At 53.2% G+C, this 21,485-nt stretch overlaps 1 protein-coding gene across 7 annotated transcripts in view; it reads left to right on the forward strand.

The window, feature by feature from the left end:
• The window catches only part of LMNA (lamin A/C), a 59,300-nt gene that overhangs the window by 21,791 nt on the left and 16,024 nt on the right, over positions 1-21,485 (forward strand). For 2 of the 7 annotated variants that reach the window (XM_063626766.1, XM_063626764.1), the window contains one exon: positions 11,395-11,999. In XM_063626766.1, the coding sequence (XP_063482836.1) occupies positions 11,644-11,999 (356 nt within the window). In that variant the 5' untranslated portion in view covers positions 11,395-11,643. Of the gene's footprint in view, positions 1-2,777; positions 3,054-7,481; positions 7,687-8,972; positions 9,337-11,370; positions 12,000-21,485 lie in introns of those variants that run through there. The other 5 variants (XM_063626765.1, XM_063626759.1, XM_063626758.1 and 2 more) reach the window with 5 other exon arrangements.

Genomic DNA, 21,485 nt, shown 5'->3' on the forward strand with positions numbered 1-21,485 from the left:
AACAGCCCACATCACAGGGCCACATCTGGCTCCATTTGAACATACCCCACCCTCCCCCCTCTTTATCCCTCAATGCCCTCCCCTGCCCAAGGGCCAGAGTAGGGAGTGGCCCTCTGGACCCCCTTCTCTGGCTCCACCAGCCCTGCTCCCCTGCCCTTTCGAAGCCTCTAGTGGAGTCATTCCTTTCCTTCCCCAAACCCGGCCTCAGTTCCTGGGACATCCTGGCTCCATTCTTCAGCACACCCTCCCTCATCATATCCACACTCCTTGGCTCCCCGCTTCACAGCACCCACTGAAGGAGGGATTGGGAAGGGGACATTTTGCAAGATCTGAGCCCCAAGAGATGTCCCAGAGTAGAGGGAAGGCCTGGCACCCCAGGGATTTTCCCTTAGCCCAGCTCTCTGGCGTATTGCCAGCTTGGGCATGTTGGGGGGCAGGGGTCGGGGTGATCCCAAGAGGTGTGTGTATGGAGGGGTATAGCTCAGCCTCCCAGCTGGGGTGGGGAGCGGTTGCTCAGGCCTGTGTAGGCTGGCTTTTGTTGGGGAGGAGCCTGGAAGGGCCTGCAGCGACTGGCCTCCCTCCTCCTTCCTCCTTGCTTAGCAACTGTTGTCATCTGGTAAATATTTGCCCCAGCAGGATCTGGGGCTGGAGCACTGGCGTCAGCCGAGGTAGTTGCCCCCTCCTCAATTTCTGAGCCTCCCCTCTGTTCAGTTCCCTATTCCAGAGCCCCCTGGCCTGGATTCTCAATGTGGTCCTCTCCCCCTCCCTCGTGGTTGATTTCCTCCCCAACCTCCTCCCTGTCCCCCTTTTACTCTCCTTCATCCCCACTCATCCTCTGTGCCCAGGTCTCTCTGGTCCATCCTCCACTCCTGGATCCATTCACCAAGGGGCCTGAATGAGGTCCCACCCCCTAAGCCACACAGGTCCTCTGCTTCTCCCCCACTACATCTCACTGGGACCCCAGCCTGGCTACGGCTAGTACATCGTTGGTGCTCAGTGAGCCCCAACATCTCTTTCCTTTCCTCCAACAGGATCACACCCTCCACCTCTAAGCCTTAGCTCCACCAAGCCCCAAGGGGAGAGAAGAGAAGGCATATGGGAATGTTTTGCTGGACCCCATACTGCACTTCCAGGCTAGGAAGCTCTGCATCAGGAAGCCAGCACCATTTTCACCTCCTCTGGGGTAGGACTGAGGGGACCATGGCCAAGAGGAAACAGATGCCCTCTTAGCTCCTCCCTGAGTGGGCCAGGGCCTGAGAACATGCCAGCTTTAGCCTGTCTTCCTGTCCTTCCCAGCCAGACCCCTGTCACCCTCCTCCCTCAGTGGTTTTCTCATTACCTGTCACTGACGGAGAGCCCCTCAGAGGTCAAGGCCAAAGTGAGGTGGGCTCTTGGCGTGCTGTGCAAGCTTTGAGCTCACCCGGCAAAGAGGGCCAATGGGGTGCTCCTCTGGGGCGGGCCTGTGGGCTGGCTTAGGGATAGCGGACAGGGGAATCTGGGGAGTTGGACTAATGTGGATCTAGAAGGGAGGTGGTTGGGCTGCACCATGCCTTAAGACTCCTCCCAGCTCTGAAGTTCTACTTCTAGGCAATGAATGATGAAACGCTGGCCTAAGTGCAGTCCCTTCCCCATCCCACAGGGCGGAGACCCTGGCCATCCCCTTACCCTACTTGGCAGCCCCCCTCCCCACTCCTCCTGAGAGTGACCCTTGCTCCACCCCAGCCGCCAGGAAATCTCCTGCAGATTCACCACCATCCTCCTGGCTGGGAGTTCACTTTCCTAGTTGACCTCCTGGTCTGAGGGCCAGAGGAGAGCTTTCAACGGGGACCTTAAGGAGTGTGAGGGCTGCACAGGCTGTGGACTGGGGTGGATTCACCAGGGAGCAAAGGAAAGTGAAGTTTCAGGGCCTCTCAGTTGCACGGGCCCTTTCAAGGCCCCAAGAGGAGCCCTGCCAAACTTTCCACACGATCCCATGTCCATAACATTTGCAAAAAGATCATTTTGTATTTCTTAAAGAGGGCCTCCCCACAAAATTGTATGCATTTTAGGCAGGATGAACAACTATCCCTATTTTAGCATTAAAAGTCCCTTATCTGGCCGGGCACGGTGGTTCACGCCTGTAATCCCAGCACTTTGGGAGGCCGAGGCAGGCGGATCACGAGGTCAGGAGACCGAGACCATCCTGGCTAACACGGTGAAACCCCGTCTCTACTTAAAAAACAAACAGACAAACAAAAAAATAGCGGGGCGTGGTGGCTGGCTCCTGTAGACCCAGCTACTAGGGAGGCTGAGGCAGGAGAATGGCGTGAACCCGGGAGGCGGGGCTTGCAGTGAGCCGAGATCGCACCACTGCACTCCAGGCTGGTAGACAGAGGGAGACTCAGTCTCAAAAAAAAAAAAAAATCCCTTATCCTAGGAGATTCCTCAGTCCCCTGCAAACCCAGGGCAATTGCCCACCCTAGTTTCAGGCTCCACAAACATTTGGCCCACACCGGGATGGGGGTGAGGGAGAAAGGGAATCCTTTTCTGCCTCACTTCCTGGAAATGTGTAGGGGCGTGAGCCATGGGGCGAGGGGGCCCTCTCTTCCAGCTCCAGTCCTGGAGTTGTGGCGCTTCTGTTTGTTTCCTTGGCAACAGGGAAAGGAAACCCCCATTTAGGAGGCCGGGGAGGCCCCAGCAACCACACACACAGAGAGACACACAGACTCACACGCGGCCGCCCACACGCAGTCGCCTGCGTCAGCACCAGCCGTCAGGCCCTGGCTGCCCGCCTCCGGGGTGTGGAGTGGGGAGAATAGCCCCGCCTGAGTCCAGTCCGACTACCCGCCCCTACTGATTTGCCTGGGACGCCGCCGGCCCACATGGCCCCACCCACGCCTCTGTCCCCACCCCCCACCGCCCCGGGCCCGGTTCCCCGCTTAACACCTTCCCCCAGGTGGTGAGGGGCCAAAGCTGGGGGATGGACAAGAGAAAGGAAGGAGATGTCACTGCTGAATTTCTGCTGAATTTCCTTCTGCCTGCTGCCCGATTTCTATTTGACTGGCAATAGTCTGGTGTGTATTGTGACAGTTCAGGGAGCTTGAGACTCCCAAGTGGGGTGTTGATTTGGGCCTGGTTGGGTGGGGGAGGTGGTTTGGAATGTCGGGAAGGGAGCTCCTGGGGAGACTGTAGGATTTTGCTGTTGGATTGGGTTCCTTGGGAGTATATTTAACCTGGAGGCAGAAACCTGGGGTTTGGGCCTGCTTCTGTCACTTGTCAGCTGTGTGGCTGAATTTTTTGTGGAGACAATCGGTTAGCCTGCCTAAGCCTCTGTCTCCTCAGCTGTAATATGCAGATAATGGTGCTTGCCTGTGCACCTCAAAGAAATTTGAGAAGGCTAAGGTAGTAACCTTGATTGTGAAAGGCTTGTCACCTGGGGGACCGGGGCAGGTGGGAGGGCTTGGTTACTACTTATTATCCAGTCGCCCCTCCAGCCCGGCTGGTTCAGTGAGCCCAGCAGCCACTTCCCCACTTTGTAGGAACCCATGCCAGTCTCTAAGTGGACCAGCTCCTTGACATCTGTCCGGTGTGGCTGCCCTGTCTCCCGTGGCAGCGTGGCACTGAGCTGCAGTGCTGTCTTGGAGGTTTTGGCCCTGCCTGGCTGTGTGACTGGGCAAATCTTTCCTCCTCTGGCCTCAGGAATTCCACTTATAAAGAAAGGGGCTTATTCCTCAGAGCCCAGGGGCCTCCTGGAAGTGGGCTGGGGGGATCAACCAGGCAGGGGCCTCAAGCTCCCTAAGTAGAGAGGCTCTGCCTCTGTCATTTAGTAGATTGTGCTTTTTGGGTGAGATTTCATTTGAGCGAGGGGGATCTCTGACTTTACAAATAGCTGTCATTCACTTGCTCCATCTAAGGGCCCGCTTCTCACCTGGCATCACCTATGAGCCTGCCTCATTCCCCCTTGCTGAGTCTGGGTGAGAAGAAATCTACTCAGCTGTGCTACCTCAGGTCAATTACAACCTCATGGAGTTTGGGTTGTTTATTTTTTTTTTTTGAGATGGAGTCTCTGTCACCCAGGCTGGAGTGCAGTGGCGTGATCTCCTGCCTCAGCTCCCTGAGTAGCTGGGATTACAGGTGTGTGCCACCACGCCCAGCTGATTTTTTGTATTTTTGGTAGAGATGGAGTTTTACCATGTTGGCCAGGCTGGTCTTGAACTCCTGACCTCAAGTAATCCACCCACCTCAGCTTCCCAAAATGCTGAGATTACAGGTGTGAGCCACTGCTCCAGCCGGAATCTGGGTTCTTGACACACAAGATGCAGATAATAATACCTACCTCATAAGATTTAGGTGAAGATTAAATGGGATCACCTCCACATAGCCCCTAGCCTGGTTCCTGGCACATGGCAGCCACTTAAAGAATGGGCATGGTCTTCCACTGTCAAGGTTATAACTATCACCTGCACACAAGTGACTCAGCACTTCAGTCATTGTTTAATACCCTGTAGTCAAAGGATGAATAAGACCCTCCCTCAAGAACTCACTATAAAGAGATTCCCAAACCATGTCCTAGAATCTCCACATCACCTCCACCTCCTCAGACCCTCCTGCAAAGAGTCGCCTCTGTCTGACTCCTACCTGTCCAGGATTCTAGCCACCTGATGGTAAGATCTTGGCTTTCCAATTCAGGCAAACTCCTATTAAAATTTCAGTTCTGGCCGGGCGTGGTGGCTCATGCCTGTAATCCCAGCACTTTCGGAGGCTGAGGCAAGCAGATCACCTGAGGTCAGGAGTTACATGGTGAAACCCCGTCTCTACTAAAAATACAAAAAAATTAGCTGGGCTAATTTTTTAGTGGCGCATGGTTGTAGTCCCAGCTACTCGGGAGGCTGAGGCAGGAGAATCGCTTGAATTCAGGAGGTGGAGGTTAAATCCAGTTCTGTTACTAACCATATGACCTTAGACAAGTGATTCTCAATAGGGGGTAATTTTGTCCCCCAGGGGATGTTAGGCAATGCCTGAAGATATTTTTGATTGTCATAACTGGGGGTGGAGGTGCTACTGGCCTAAAGTCAGGAGAGGCTAGGGATGTTACAAACCATCTCAGAGTACAAAGAACCTTCCCTGACAACAAAGAATTATCTGGCCCAAAATTCAATAGTGCCAAGGTTGAGAAACCTGACCTTAAATGAATAATTTAACCTTTCTGGGCTTCAGTTTCCTCATCTGTAAAATAGGGCTATTAATAGTATCTACCTCCAGCTCAACCTTGTAGAGCTATTGGTCCAACAAAATAATGCAAGTACCTAGTGCCTAATAATAAAGGTAGCCCACAAATATTCCCTACACTAATCGTTCTTAGCATGCCTCTGGAATCCCTCCTGGCTTCATCACTGGGCTGAACCCACCCGACCCTAGTTTGGCTCATTTCTTGCCAAGGCCAGTGCTCCTGACTCTTTCTTCACTGGTCTTGATGCTTTCCTTCTCTCCTTGACCTCAAGGCCTATCAAGCAGCTGGAAGCCTCTCCCTCAGGCCCCATCCCAGCACCAGGCCCCTGCCTCCACCTCCCACTTCTCCCTTCCTGTCTCTCTTTCCCCGCTTTCCAGCCTTACCTCTAGTGGCTCCCCATGCCCCTCGGCAGGTCAGAGCACACTCAGCTCTTTCCCACTTCAGCACCTCTGCACAGACTTCCTCCAGCCAGAGTGGCAGAAGACAGAGAAGCATGTCCAGGATTTGGACCAGACTACCTGGTCCCAGTTCTGCACTGGGCCTGTTACTTACGGCCTAGTTTTAGGAAAGTCAGCCTCATCTGCAAAGCAGGGAAATAATTTCCAACCCATGAGATTGTTCTATGGACCCAGTTGAGAATGTATGAAAACATGCAACAACTATAAAGATTGTTAAAATGTAAGTTATTCACTGTGTGAGCGTTATTCTGCTAAATGTGTGCATGTGTATGTATGTATATGTGTGTGTATATATATATATATACACACACATATATATGTAATTTTTTTTTTTTTTTTTTTTTTTTTTTTGTTGAGACGGAATCTCGCTCTGTCGCCCAGGCTGGAGTGCAGTGGCACAATCTCGGCTCACTGCAAGCTCCGCCTCCCGGGCTCACGCCGCCATTCTCCTGCCTCAGCCTCTCCGAGTAGCTGGGACTACAGGCGCCCGCCACCACGCCCGGCTAATTTTTTGTATTTTTAGTAGAGACGGGGTTTCACCGTGGTCTCGATCTCCTGACCTCGTGATCCACCCGCCTCGGCCTCCCAAAGTGCTGGGATTACAAGCGTGAGCCACCGCGCCCGGCCTTGTAATTTTTTTTTTTTGAGACAGGGTTTCACTCTTGCTCAGGCTGGAGTATAGCGGTGCAATTGCAGCTCACTGCAGCCTCGACCTCCCAAGCTCAGGTGATCCTCCCATCTTAGCCTCCTGGGTAGCTGGGACTACAGGCACATGCCACCACCCCAAGCTAATTTTTTTTTTTTTTTAAGAGATGGGGTTTCTCTATGTTGGCCAGGCTGGTCTTGAATTCCTGGGCTCAAGCAATCTGCAATCTGCCTGTCTTGGACTCCCAAAGCGTTGGGATTATGGGCGTGAGCCACCATGCTCAGCCTCTGCTTTACATTTTTATTTCTATAGCTCCTACCGTGTTCTAATAAACTATAACTTTGTCTTTGGTTTATTGACTATCTCCCTCCACTAGAATGTCAGCTCCATAAGGGTAGGGATTTTTGTCTGTTTTATTCACTGCTGTATCCCTGGTGTCTAGAATAGTTTCTGGTATATAGTAGATGTTCAGTAAATATTTGTTGAATGAATGAATTCTCTATGTATAAGGTAATTCTGTAAAGCCCCTAAATCCACCTTCTCCAAGAAGCCCTCCTTCAAATGTATGTTACCTTATTTAATTATTGCACATCCCCATTTTACAGATGATGAAACTAAAGCTGGAAAAACTTGTCCAGAGTCACTGACCTGAAAAGTGGCAGGGCCAGATGCATTTGTTTATCCAAGAAACCCTGAGAGGGCTGGGCATGGTGGCTGGCATCTGTGATCCCAGCACTTTGGGAGGCTGAGGTGGGAGGATCACTTGACTCCAGGAGTTCAAGACCAACCTAGGCAACATAGTGAGACCCCATCTCTTAAAAAAATAAAGAGGCTGGGTGCGGTGGCTTATGCCTGTAATCCCAGCACTTTGAGAGGCCAAGGCAGGCGGATCATCTGAGGTCAGGAGTTTGAGACCAGCCTGGCCAACATGGGGAAACCCCGTCTCTACTAAAAATACAAAAATTAGCTGGGTGTGGTGGTGGGTGCCTGTAATCCCAGCAACCCACGAGGCTGAGGCAGGAAAATTGCTTGAACCTGGAAGTCAGAGGTTGCAGTGAGCTGAGATTGTGCCACTGCACTCCAGCCTGGGCAACAGAGCGAGACTCCAACTCAAAAAAAAAAAAAATAGAAACACTGAGTGCCTGCTGTGTGCCAGGCATTGGGCCAGGTGTTAGGGAGACAGATGACCAAGACTTGGTCCTTTCTGTCCCTCACAGCACTTTCAGGAATGGGGGTCACAGAGGAAACACTAGGATGCTATAAGAACACAGAGGAGACCCCGCACCCCAACCAAGGTCATTGGTCTTCAAGATAAAGTGCCTAGGCCTGGTGCAGTGGCTCACGCCTGTAATCTCACACTTTGGGAGGCTAAGGTGAGGGGGCACTTGAGGTCAGGAGTTCGAGACCAGCCTGGCCAACATGGTGAAACCTCGTCTCTACTCAAAATACAAAAATTAGCCGGGCGTGGTGACACACGCCTGTAATCCCAGGCCAAGGCAGGAGAAGCGCCTGAACCTGGAAGGCAGAAGTTGCAGTGAGCTGAGATTGTACTGTTGCACTCCAGCCTGGGTGACAAGAGCAAAACTCTGTCTCAAAAAAAAAAATGCTAAAACCGTCCGTCAGACCCAACCACTGCATTCTGATTTCACTCATGCATGCTCCAGCTCCCAGACTTCTGGGATCCCTTTGTAATTCATCCAATTCAGAGTCCTCCACTGCTCTTTAATCACTTGTGCTTGTTTGTTTTGCTTCTCCCTCTGTCTTCCCCACTAGTGGGAGGCTCCCTTGAGAGCAAGCATAGTATTGCTATCACCCTGTGGCATAGTGTGCAGAACTCTGGCACACCCAGGAGCTCAGTCCCTGTCTTTGATAGCCACTCTGCCCATACTACAGGTAAGAAAACTGAGGTCCAGAGAATTCAGTAGCAGATCTAGCATCACTCAGCAGTTAAGAGGTCGGATTAGAACGTGGTCACCCTCTAGCCACCACTCCCATCACCTCTCACCTCCAGCAGGCTCAGCTCCTCTAGACCTGGCTGCTGCTTCTGGGTTGGTGGGTTTTGCTCTGGCAAAGGGAGAGCAGACTTATGACATCTGGGGTCCAGAGTTGGGATTGAATATTCAGGATAAAGTTTCACTTTGAAGTTCAGATTTAGGATTGAGGCCATTTTGATGGTGGTGGCAGGGAACCTTTAGAAAGAGCTTGGAGTGACATTTGGGGTGAAAGCCCTCCTTCTTTCTCCTGCACCTTTTCCACAAGATGGGGAGGTCTGGCCAGACATAGTGGCTCACACCTATAATCCCAGCGCTTTGGAAGGCTGAGGTGAGGATCATTTGAGGCCAGGAGTTATAGACCAAACTGGGCAACATAGCAACACTCCGCCTCTATCATGATAGCCTATAGTCTCAGCTACTCAGGAGGCTGAGATAAAAGAATCACTTGAACCCAGGAATTCAAGGTTGCAGTGAGCTATGATCCTGCCACCACACTCCAGCCTGGGCAATAGACCAATATTCTCAAAAAAAGAAGGGGGAGGTCTAGGACAGGAAGGGTTAAGTGTGGTTTAGTTTTCCCAGCCTGGAAAGGAAACCAGGCCAAGCAGCTGGGTAGGGGAAAAGGGGGCACTGAGTGCCAGGGAGGGGCTGAGGCAGTGGGAACAGCATGAACCCTTCCCTCACGTTTCACTGGCCTACCCCTCCTGCCTCTGCTTCTGGTGTGGAGAAGAACAAGACTTTTTATTGTCTGGGAAGCTGAGGGTGGGTGCCACGCCCTGGGGGAGAGAAGCCATATTCTGGGCTGCCTCATCCGGATGCATCCCTAGTGCTCACCACGCTGCCTGGGCACCCTCAATGAGATGAGAACTTTCCTTGTTCTCCTCCCCTAATAACCAAAGTTCCTGCCTTAATCCCACTCCAGTCCCTCATCCACCCCGAGGCCAGGCTTCAGAACCCAGAACTGAGGGCCTATCCAGCCCTGCTTTCCTTGTGTTTGAGAGAAGCCCTGATATCTTGGAGCTGTATAAGGTAGCAACATAATTTGATTTCCCTGGTTGCTCATCGGAGGATAAGCTGTGGGAGGCAGTTGGGCAGGGCATGCAGGCAGATGGGGCCCAGGCCTCAATGCTGTCACCTCTTAGAGAGGATAAGGTGGGCTGGTGTGGTGGCTCACATCTGTAATCCCAGAACTTTGGGAAGCTGAGGCGGGCAGATTACCTGAGGTCAGGAGTTTGAGACCAGTTTGGCCAACATGGTGAAACCCCATCTCTACTAAAAATAAAAATAAAATTAGCTTGGCATGGTGGCGGGTGCCTATAATCCCAGCTACTCAGGAGGCTGAGGCAGGAGAATCTCTTGAACCCGGGAGGTGGAGGTTGCAATGAGCTGAGATCATGCCACTGCACTCCAGCCTGGGTGAGAGAGCAAGACTTCATCTCAAAAAAAAAAAAATAGAGGATGAGGTGGCTGGTGGGACCAGGATAGGGGCCAGGATGAGGGGAGGGGAGTGGATGGCTTATCAAAAGGGTCCTTGGTGAGGCCTGAGGATGGAGGCTCCAGAGCCTGAGGTAGCGAACCCTGGGGACCTGAGTGATCTCATTTTGTGAGAGAGCCTGGCCCCTCCCCAGAGCCAGCTGCAGAATGGACCTGGCCAGAGAGGAAAGTAGAGATGAGTATGGTGCTGGCCTTTGCAGCCAGCAAGGCTGTGGGGTCTTTGCTGTTCCTGCCCCCCACTACCTTCTTGCCCCCCACTACCTTCTTTCTGGCTGAAACCAGGATAGAGACCCAACATTGGCTGTCTAGCCCCCAGCCTTTCTCCCCCTTTCAGGCCCCTCTGGGAACCACAGAAATCTGGGACCTAGTGTCCTGGCAACGTAATGAATGCACGCACAGCTCTGGTATCTGTTTTAAATTATCCATTAAAATAAGTACAGTTCTGGGGGAAAAAAAATAAGTTGACTGGGTGGGGTAAGCAGTAGAAAGGGACTGAAGGGGGAAGGAACCCAGGCAGTGCTTGGGTCCAAAGGAAGGGGACAGGAGATGGAAGGGGGCAGTGACTGGCTCCTATTCTTGGCCTTTTTTTTTTTTTTTTTTTTTTCAGACGGAATCTCGCTCTGTCGCCCAGGCTGGAGTGCAGTGGCACAATCTCGGCTCACTGCAAGCTCCGCCTCCCGGGTTCACGCCATTCTCCTGCCTCAGCCTCTCCGAGTAGCTGGGACTACAGGCGCCCGCCACCACACCCGGCTAATTTTTTTTTGTATTTTTAGTAGAGACGGGGTTTCACCGTGGTCTCGATCTTCTGACCTCGTGATCCGCCCGCCTCGGCCTCCCAAAGTGCTGGGATTACAAGCGTGAGCCACCGCGCCCGGCCTTCTTGGCCTTCTTTAGGGGACTTCTTTAGGGGACTGTGGCTTGTTGCTTGGGTCTAAAAACGAATGCTTGGCTTTGAAGAGAGATAGATTGGGGCAAAAGAAAGAAAAAAAGGGACCCCCAAACTCCTTGATCCCTGGCCCCAAACTGGGGGCATAAAGGAACTCAGGTTCCAGAACTTTGCTCCCCCCAGGGAACCCAGGCATTCCTTCTCCACCCCACTCCTGGCACACTGAGATGCAGCTCTGAATGGGCTGCCCACGTGTGGAGGGGGGTTGGGGTGACTCACTATTACTACTGGGAGGAGAGGGGGAGACAGTGGTGGAAGAAGGGTGAGTCACACTGATGGGCACCAGCCTCAGCCCTCCCCCTACCTTCCTGGCTCCCAGCCCTGCCTACCTGACTGTCTGCCTTGCTTTGCACCCACTTCCCTCTCTTTCTCCCCGACCCTTTTGCCCACCCACTCTCCCTCCTTGGCTCTGCCCTCTAGCACAGAAGGTCTGAGGCAATGGGGGTAAGCTTGGAGCCCGCAATGCTAAGCAGGCAGGAGCCAAGAGAGGGGAAGCTTAAGCCTCACGCAGTTAGGGGTGCGCTGGAGAGGGTGGGGCCCGACTCCGCCACACCCCAACTGTCCTTCCCCCTCCTCACCACTCCCGCCTCCACCCCCAATGGATCTGGGACTGCCCCTTTAAGAGCAGTGGCCCCTCCTCCCTTCAGAGGAGGACCTATTAGAGCCTTTGCCCCGGCGTCGGTGACTCAGTGTTCGCGGGAGCGCCGCACCTACACCAGCCAACCCAGATCCCGAGGTCCGACAGCGCCCGGCCCAGATCCCCACGCCTGCCAGGAGCAAGCCGAGAGCCAGCCGGCCGGAGCACTCCGACTCCGAGCAGACTCTGTCCTTCGGCCCGAGCCCCGCGCCCTTTCCGGGACCCCTGCCCCGCGGGCAGCGCTGCCACCCTGCCGGCCATGGAGACCCCGTCCCAGCGGCGCGCCACCCGCAGCGGGGCGCAGGCCAGCTCCACTCCGCTGTCGCCCACCCGCATCACCCGGCTGCAGGAGAAGGAGGACCTGCAGGAGCTCAATGATCGCTTGGCGGTCTACATCGACCGTGTGCGCTCGCTGGAAACGGAGAACGCAGGGCTGCGCCTTCGCATCACCGAGTCTGAAGAGGTGGTCAGTCGCGAGGTGTCCGGCATCAAGGCCGCCTACGAGGCCGAGCTCGGGGATGCCCGCAAGACCCTCGACTCAGTAGCCAAGGAGCGCGCCCGCCTGCAGCTGGAGCTGAGCAAAGTGCGTGAGGAGTTTAAGGAGCTGAAAGCGCGGTGAGTTCGCCCAGGTGGCTGGCGGGGAGTGGAGAGGGCGGCGGGCCGGCGCCCCCGGCCGACCGCAGGAAGGGAGTGAGAGGGCCTGGAGGCCGATAACTTTGCCATCGTCTCCTCCCTCCCCGGAACTGCCCCCAGCGGGTGACTGGCAGTGTCAAGGGGAATTGTCAAGACAGGACAGAGAGGGAAGAGGTGGTCTCTGGGAGAGGGTGGGGGGGATATAAGGAATGGTGGGGTATCAGGGACAAGTTGGGGTGGGGAGCCGGCCTGAATTCGGTCAGATTGGGATTTGCCAGCTATTTGGAGCCGGGGGAGGGGCTAGAGCAAAACAGCACTAGCCCTGCCAGCTCGAAGAACTCTGGGCACCCAGGACACATCGTAGTGGCAGAAAGGGTCCTGTTAGAACTTTGTTGGCGGGCTTGGCACTGTGCCAGCTCTGCTGAAGCTGGCTGTGAACACATGATGCCCACTAAGACATAACTCCCAAGTTGGCATCTGTCCAGCGTGTTGGAGCGAGGTCAGGAAGGCAGGGCAATCCCCCTTTTCCCTCCCAAGGGCTTGGCGGTGGCCCCCTCGGTATGACCTTGTCTTGGGTTCTAAGGGTTGGGAAGCTCTCCCTCACTCTGCCACTCTGCGTGTCTGGGACCTTCCTTGGGCTCTGACAGGCCCACCAAAAGAGCTCCGGGAGATGAGAGAGCGGCTCCCCCGCAGCTCCCACAGCCCTTGGCCTGCTTGGCCCAGGAATGCAAGGGAGGGAGGGAGGCAGAGGGCAGAGGCTCCCAGCTCAGGAAGTTGTGTTATGCCCAGGTCTGGCCGCACTCCTCCCTTGGCCCTCTGCCTAGTGTCTTCGAGAGTTGGGGGCACTGTCCTTCCCTCCTTGGGGTGAGCCACTTTCATTTTCCCAGCCAGGCCAGGCAGTCTTTGCTCGGGCCCATCCTCTTAGCTGCTGACGTTTTGATCTTTGTCTTATTAAAGTGCTGGAATACAGTGACATTTTTGAAATCCAGCCGTTGGAAGATTTGGGCCACTCCACTCCCCACCCCTGCCCCACCCTACCCCACCCTACTCAACTGCACCTTCTTCTTTTCTAAAAAAGCCTTTGGGAGCTTGGAAGTATAGGCCCTCCTCTTCCAGCCCCCTCAAAATTTGTTTCCCTTCTTCCTGCCTTCCCTTTCTCTATGCAGACCCAGGCCAAGAGCACTAAGGGTGCTTGGAGAACCGTAAAGGGCTGTTGGCTTTGACTTTTTCTTCTCTCCCTTTTATCATCTACTCGAAACTTCTGCTCTTCCCAGAACCCTTTGCTAGGTGTCGTTTTGTTGCCCAGGCTGGAGTGCAATGGTGCAGTCTCAGCTCACTGCAACCTCCGCCTCCCAGGTTCAAGTGATTCTCCTGCCTCAGCCTCCCGAATAGCTGAGATTATAGGCATGTGCCACCATGCCGGGCTAATTTTGTATTTTTAGTAGAGATGGGGTTTCTCCATGTTGGTCAGGCTAGTCTTGAACTCCCAACCTCAGGTGATCCACCCGCCTCAGCCTCCCAAAGTGCTAGGATTACAGGCACGAGCTACCACGCTGGGCCCATCGCCCTTCTTTCTGAAGAGTCAATGGAAGTTGTGTGTAGGAAGACAAGCTCAACCGTTTTTGGGGTTTTTTTTTTTTTTGAGACGGAGTCTTGCTCTGTCGCCCAGGCTGGAGTGCAGTGGTGCGATCTCGGCTCACTGCAAGCTCCGCCTCCCAGGTTCAAGCCATTCTCCTGCCTCAGCCTCCTGAGTAGCTGGGACTACAGACGCCCACCACCACGCCCGGCTAATTTTTTGTATTTTTAGTAGAGACGGGGTTTCACTGTGTTAGCCAGGATGGTCTCGATCTCCTGACCTCGTGATCCACCTGCCTCGGCCTCCCAAAGTGCTGGGATTACAGGCGTGAGCCACCGCGCCGGGCCTGTTTTTTTTTTTGTTTTGTCTTGTTTTGTTTTGTTTTTGAGACAGGGTCTCACTCTGTCACCCAGACTGGAGTGAAGTGGTGCGATCTTGGCTCACCTCAACCTCTGCCTCCCAGGCTCAAGAGATTGTCCTGCCTCAGCCTCCTGAGTAGCTGGGATTAAAGGTGCGTGCCACCACACCCGGCTAATTTTTTTTTTTTTTTTTTTTTTTGTATTTTTAGTAGAGATGGGGTTTCACCATGTTGGCTAGGCTGGTCTCAAACTCCTGACTTCAAATGATCCACCTGCCTCAGCCTCCCAAAGTGCTGGGATTACAGGCGTGAGCTACCATGACCGGCCATCAACCTTTATTTTGTTTTTTTTGAGACGCAGTCTCGCTTTGTTGCCCAGGCTGGAGTACAGTAGTATGATTTCAGCTCACTGCAACCTCTGCCTCCCGGGTTCAAGCCGTGCTCCTGCCTCAGCCTCCCAAGTAGCTGGGACTACAGGTGCCTGCTACCACACCCAGCTACTTTTTGTATTTTTAGTAGAGACGGGGTTTCACCATGTTGGCCAGGGTGATCTCGAACTCCTGACCTCAAGTGATCTGCCTGCCTCAGCCTTCCAAAGTGTTGGGATTACAGGCATGAGCCACTGCGCCTGGCTTTTTTTTTTCTTGAGATAGGGTTTCACTCTGTTACCCAGGCTGGAGTGCAATGGCAAGGTCATGGCTCACTGCAGCCTCTACCTCCCTGGCTCAAGGCATCCTCCCACCTCAGCCTCCTGAGTAGCTGGGACCACAGGCAGCCACCACCACCCACAGCTAATGTTTTTGTATTATTTTGTAGAGATGGGGTTTTGCCATGTCGCCCACAGTCTTGAACTCCTGGGTTCAAGCAATCCTCCTGCCTCGGCCTCCCAAAGTGCTGGGATTACAGGGCGTAAGCCACTGCACCCAGCCTCAAATTTTATTTCTGCTGAAAGAGACCACACCTGTCCTTTTCTTTATTTTTATTGTATTTTTCAGAGACAGGGCTTTGCCCTGTTGCTCAGGCTAGAGTGCAATGGTACAATCATAACTTGCTGCAGCCTGGAACTCCTCCTGGGCTCAAGCGATCCTCCCGTCTCAGCTTCCGGAATAGCTGGGACTAAGGGCAGGCACCACCATGCTTGGCTAATTTTTTTTTTTTTTTTTTTTTTTTGCTTTTTGTTTGTAAAGATGGAAACTTGCTATGTTGCTCAGCTGGTTCCGAAGTTTTGGCCTCAAGCAATCCTCCTGCCTCGGCCTCCCAAAGCACTGGGATTACAGGAATGAGCCACCAGGCCTGACGCCAGGCCTGTCTTTTTTCTACTAGTGATATGAACAATTTAGTTAGTAAGACAGATAGGAAGCAAGGAAGGGGAGACCCAGAGAATTCGTTGCATTCTAAACTAGTCCATTCATCTACCAAAGCCCTGTGAAGGACATTTTTAGCAGTTTTAGCAGTTTTCTGGTCAAAACTTTGATCGGGAAACAGGTTGAGTGGATTTGATAGTCACTTGCTCACCCAGCCACGCCAGTTTGTCTCCTCTGCCTCCTAGTGCAGCTGTCCAGGCCTGGGACACCAGGCGGGTATGTGCGCACGTGGGGCAGGGCGGGGGTGGTGTGTGTACTTGTTATATTTAGCCACCTGCCTCTGTTCTCCCCCACTGATCCTGGTTGGGAAGGCTGGGCTTCCGGAAAAGAGAGGTGGATTTGCACACCTGGATCCCAAGCTGATAGAAAGTGGGGTGAAGACAAAGGGGACTCAGACTGGGGTGTCTGTCCTCTTCTATGGCCACAGTAGGAGGAGCCAGGATTGGTCACTCCCTGTTGGGTCTGCTGTGCTCAGGATGAGGTAGAGAAGTGGGTAGAGTAAAGAATTTGGGAGAGGAAAAAAGGCATTTTCCCAACCCCTCCCACCAAAGCCTAGAGAGAAGGTGTTGTCTGGCTTAATGTTTAATTAGAGCTCAGAGTTCAGGGCCAGATTTGGAGTTGGGATGGAGAGTTGTTTTTAAGACCCTGTACCAATTTTTGACCCAGCCTGGGTACCTCAACCACACTCAGGAGTTTGGGGGACTTTCTGTTGGGCTGGATTATAGGCTCCAAAGAGAAACCCCTTTCCCCAATACTCTATCTCTCTCTTCTTTTTTTGAGACAGGGTCTCGTTCTGTTGCCTAGGCTGGAGTACAGTGGCGTGATCGCAACGTCAACCTCCCAGGCTCTGGTGATTCTCCCACCTCAGCCTCCTGAGTAGCTGGGATTACAGGTGTGTGCCACCATGCCCAGTTAATTTTTTTTTTCTTTTTTTTTTTTTGAGACGGAGTCTCGTTCTGTTGCCAGACTGGAGTGCAGTGGTGCGATCTCGGCTCATTGCAACCTCCACCTCCCGGGTTCAAGCGATTCTCCTGCCTCAGCCTCCCGAGTAGCTGGGGCTACAGGCACACGCCACCACGCCCAGTTAATTTTTGTATTTTTAGTAGAGACGGGGTTTCACCATGTTGGCCAGGATGGTCTTGATCTCTTGACCTCGTGATCCGTCCACCTCGGCCTCCCAAAGTGCTGGGATTACAGGTATGAGCCACCGCACCTGGCCACTAATTTTTATATATTTTGTAGAGATGGGGTTTCACTGTGTTGCCCAAGCTGGTCTTGAACTCCTAGGCTCAAGTAATCCACCTGCCTTGGCCTTGGCCTCCCAAAGTGCCGGGATTTATAGGCACGAGCTACCGCACCTGGTACCCCCTGCCCCTTCTCTGTCTCTTTCTAGTCTGTAGCCCAAGGGATTTGGATACCCAAGTGCAGGCAGAATGGGAAGGTAGTAAGCACCAGGGAAGCCCGTCTGGAGTCCAGGCTTGCAGCTGGGCCCCACCCCAGGCAAGGCAGCTGGGTGGATGACTCAGATGCTGCCCCCGTCCCTCCCACCCTGGTGGCTTTACAGAAGACAGCAGGAGACAGGGTGGAGACAGCAGTTGTCTTAAAGGGAGGAGTGGTGGTCTGAATGTCTACATCTTCTGCCCCCCCCCTCCCCACTGCATCCTGGAGTCCCTTGCCTGCCTCCTTCCTGAGACCCTCTGGTGGTGTCTAGACACATACCTCTCTCTGGACAGGCAACATGCACAAGTACTTAGAATCCAGAGTTGAGTTCAGAGTTATGGATTGGGCTGCAGGATAGTGCCAGGGTCTGTGCCTTCCCATGTGAAACTGATGGAGGAAGGCTGAGTCAGAAGTGGGGAGATCCCAGGCCCACAAAGCAGAAGCACTACTTCCACCCCAACGAGGCCCTGATGCTTGACAACTTCCTGGATTGCCCACTGTTGCAGTCCCAGTGTGGACAGGCAGGGAGATGCAGGCTCCAGTTCATGTAGGCTCTGATCAAGACAAGAACAGCAAAGGCCACAGAGGCACAGAGGCTTGTCCCATGTCACACAATAAAGGGGTGATAGGTCAGCACTTGAGCACAGGCCTTATGACTTCCAGTTGGGTGTGCTCTTACCATTAAGCCTCACTTCTCTAGCTTGGGGGACAGGTTGGAGGGAGGATCTAGAGGGTGAGGTAAGGTGAAGTTAGGTAGCTGAGGCTCACTTCTGCAGCCTGGAAATTCTGCTCTGGGGCCAGTGACACCTTAATGCTCTATTGCCATACTTGGTGGCTCATGCCTGTAATCCCAGTGCTTTGGGAGGCTAAGGCAGGAGGATCACTTGAGGCCAGGAGTTTGAGACCAGTCTGGGCAACATAGCAAGACCCCCTTCTGTACAAAAAAATTAGCCGGTCAACACCTGTAGTCCAGCTGCTCGGGAAGCTGAGGCGGGAGGATCACCTGAAGCCAGGAGTTTGAGGCTATTGTAAGCTATGACTGCACTACTGCACTCTAGCCTGGGAGACAGAGAAAGACCCTGTCTCTGAAAAAGAAAAAACAAAAACAAAACTCTGCTGTCCTGCAGGGCCTGTTAGCATATGATCGATAGCCTTTGCTCCAGCCTATACCTGGACCCAGGACCCCTGCCAGCCCCTCAATTGGAGCTCTGGGAGGCTGGTGATTCTTGTCTTGAGACTATCTTGAGACTTGTCATGGGAATTGTCCACCTGGATTGAAAGGAAGCTGTGCCTTTTGGCAGACCCATTAGGTTAATGGGGCTGGAGACCTTTGAAGATGCATGGGCCCCGGGCTTTATCTGAGGGTACCTCCTGGTGTTACCTCTCCAACCCTCCACCACCAAATCCATTCTTTTTTTTTTTTCTTTTTTTTCTTTTGACAGTCTCGCTCTCTGGCCCAGGCTGGAGTGCAGTGGCATGATCTTGGCTTACTGCAATCTCCACCTCCCAGGCTGAAGTGATCCTCCCACCTCGGCCTCCCAAGTAGCTGGGACTATAGGCACGTGCCACATGCTTGGCTAATTTTTCTATTTTTATTTATTTATTTATTTTTGAGACGGAGTCTCGCTCTGTCACCCAGGCTGGAGTGCAGTGGCGCGATCTCCGCTCACTGCAAGCTCCTCCTCCCGGGTTCATGCCATTCTCCTGCCTCAGCCTCTCCGAGTAGCTGGGACTACAGGTGCCCGCCACCACGCCCGGCTAATTTTTTGTATTTTTAGTAGAGACGGGGTTTCACTGTGTTAGGCAGGATGGTCTCGATCTCCTGACCTCGTGATCCACCCGCCTCGGCCTCCCAAAGTGCTGGGATTACAAGCATGAGCCACCACGCCTGGCCTAATTTTTCTATTTTTAGTAGAGACTGGGTTTCACCATGTTACTCAGGCTGGTCTTGAACTCCGGGGCTTAAGCAATCCACCCACCTTGACCTCCCAGTGCTGAGAGCCACTGAGCCTGGCCCAAATCCACATTCTGATTCAAAAGGAAAGAAGAAGGGTGCAGCTAAACCTGAGAGGTGAGAAGTACTTAAAGAGCCCAAGAGAAACAAAAGAGAGAATAATTCCTCACTAGGACCACCTATTGCCTTCCCACTATTGGTGCCCTTGCTTGGCACTTCCCCTGGCCTCCAGGAGTCTGAGACTTACTCTTGCATGGATGTGCCCATTGCCCCCACTTCCAGGTCCACCCCCCAGTGATTCAGTAGCTTAGTGTCTGCGCTGAAGCCCAGGACAGCTGGGTGGACAACTGGTAGGAGATCCCTTCACCTACCAACTGTGCTTTCTGCTCCCCTCCTCTTTGCTTCCCTCCTCCCCAGCCCCTCGCCACCCCTAGCAGCTGCAGCAGCCAAGACCAAGTCTTCAGAAGCCCAGACACGAGAGCAGGGTTCATTCCATTCTCACCTCCTTGGGGGCCCAGTGTACTGACAGGCCAAACTCTAATATTATAGGAGATCTCTGGAAGATTGCAGGGTCTCTTATCCCTCAATAAGGGGCAAGGCAAGCCGGGCGCAGTGGCTCACGCCTGTAACCCCAGCACTTTAAGAAGCCGAGGGGAACAGATCACTTCAGGTCAGGAGTTCGAGACCAGCCTGGCCAACATAGTGAAACCCTGTCTCTACTAAAAATACAAAAATTAGCCAGAAATCACTTGAACCCAGGAGGCGGATGTTGCAGTGAGCTGAGATCGCGCCACTGCACTCTAGCCAGGGCGACAGAGCAAGACTCCATCTCAAAAAATAATACTAATAATAAATAAATAAATAAATAAATAAGGGGCAAGGTAGTCCACCAACAAAATGACAGGCAGTGTGATATAGTGGACACCCTAGCCCTCGGTGCCCTTAGTTCTGGGCATGGCCCTTTCACTAAATTGCTCTGTGACCTTGAGCAAATCGCCTCCCCTCTCTGGCTTTCCTTAGCTGTAAAAGAAAGGGATTGGAGCAGAAAGTCTCCAGAGACCTTTTAGGTTCCAAAGTAGTACAGTGACCCACAAAGTGAGAAAACAGTCCTTTAAAATACCAAGTTATTAATAGTAAAATCAAATATAAATAATGTGAATATAGTTAATAGCTAATGTTGTTCTCAATAGAAATGTTTCCCACAATCTGTGGAATTAAAAATACTACCACATTTCTCTATTTCCCGGTGAAAATTTGTTAGAAATGGTTAAATTGTGACATTACCCTCTTGGCAAATGTTTTGTTTTCATTGCTACTAGGAAAGGACAACCCGTTTTCGATGCCTCTCCCTCTGGATGGTGGAAAGGGCTGTGTCATAGAGTAGGAAAGGGAGACTTGGCACAGGAATGGCTCCCATTGACCCGTGTTGGGGGCTAGGGTGAAGGCCTAGGAGAGGCAGGACTGTTGCCTTAGAGCTGGCCAGGATTAGAGAACAGTGCCTGGAACCCGGGGGAGGGGCACGGTGACCTTGGGCTGCCCACCTTCCACCCTTCCAGCACCCATACTGGCTCCCCCAACCTGTGGCTGGATTGGGAGGAGGTCTTGGCCCCTACCAATCCCTTAAGGAAGGGGAAAGAGTTTGGGAAGGGGAGTCCTTCCTTCACCCCTGCCTCCCCCAAATTGTGAGAGGAAGCCAGAATCCCGCCTGCCGAAGCCAGGAATAATTCTGGCTGAGATCCCAGGCCCGGCAGGGGCGCTGAGTCACGGTAGAGGGCAGAGTGAAGAGTGGACAGGAGACCCTAAGCTTGTCCAGTCAGGGAAGCAGGGGCTGAGGGGTGGCCTTTTCTTGAGAACTACATTCAAGTTGCAGCAAGAAGGACAGTGGTCTGAATTTGACGGGGACAAACGGAAGAGAGATAGGACACATGAGTCCCTTTAGGGCTGGTTCGGGGAGCTAGACTTCATTTCAAGGGGTCTACGTTCTGGGCAGTTGAGAAAGAGGCTATCTGGGGTCACCAAGGCTCCCCTTTCTTCCCAAAGCTCTAACGCTGCCACCTTCTGCTGGCTAGGAGAGAGCTGTGTCTTCTGAGGCTAGAGCTGGAATGCAGTGAGACCAGACTGCCTAGGTCCTCCCCCACTTCTTCTCCTGACCTTGGGGTGTGGCTCCCACTCTCTCCCAGTGTCCTCAGGGTTAATAACTATGTATCAGAGTTAAGGGGCTGCTGAACTGGCTTCTTGTGAAGGGAATCCCCTAAATGTCCCTCCTTTTGGTCACTGGCCTCCCTCCCTCCCCCTTCAGGGCATTCTACTATCTTCTTAGGCCATCCCTCCCTCCTCCAGGAACTACTTCTTTTGCTCTATCCCCAAGCCCCACCCCCGCATTTTTGTGACAACACGGGAATGACTTCTAGAGAGAGAGGCCAGGAAGAAGGAAAGTGGCACTTGGCAGGAGACCTTGCAGGGGGCGGCTGGTGAGGAAGCCAGCCGCCCATTGTCCAGGACCCCAGTGCCCTGGCCTCTGGCCTCAGGCTTCTCCTGCCTTTGTACAATGCCACGTTGATAGGCCCAGCAGCTGTGACTCAGGCCTGGCCCCCTGCCAGGCCCAGCGCTTCTACTGGAGTTGCGTCTGAACATGTCAACAGGCTTCCTATCCCTCTCTCAGCACCAGTTCTCCCCACTTCAGCCCCTCCCTCTGCCTGGAATTAAGACCTGGCTTTGTCTTAGGGAAGGACAGCTGGGAGCCTGGTGGCTCTGGTAGGGGATCTGAGAGGCCTCA

This window comes from Symphalangus syndactylus, chromosome 12, assembly GCF_028878055.3.
Source record: "Symphalangus syndactylus isolate Jambi chromosome 12, NHGRI_mSymSyn1-v2.1_pri, whole genome shotgun sequence".
Taxonomy (NCBI): domain Eukaryota; kingdom Metazoa; phylum Chordata; class Mammalia; order Primates; family Hylobatidae; genus Symphalangus; species Symphalangus syndactylus.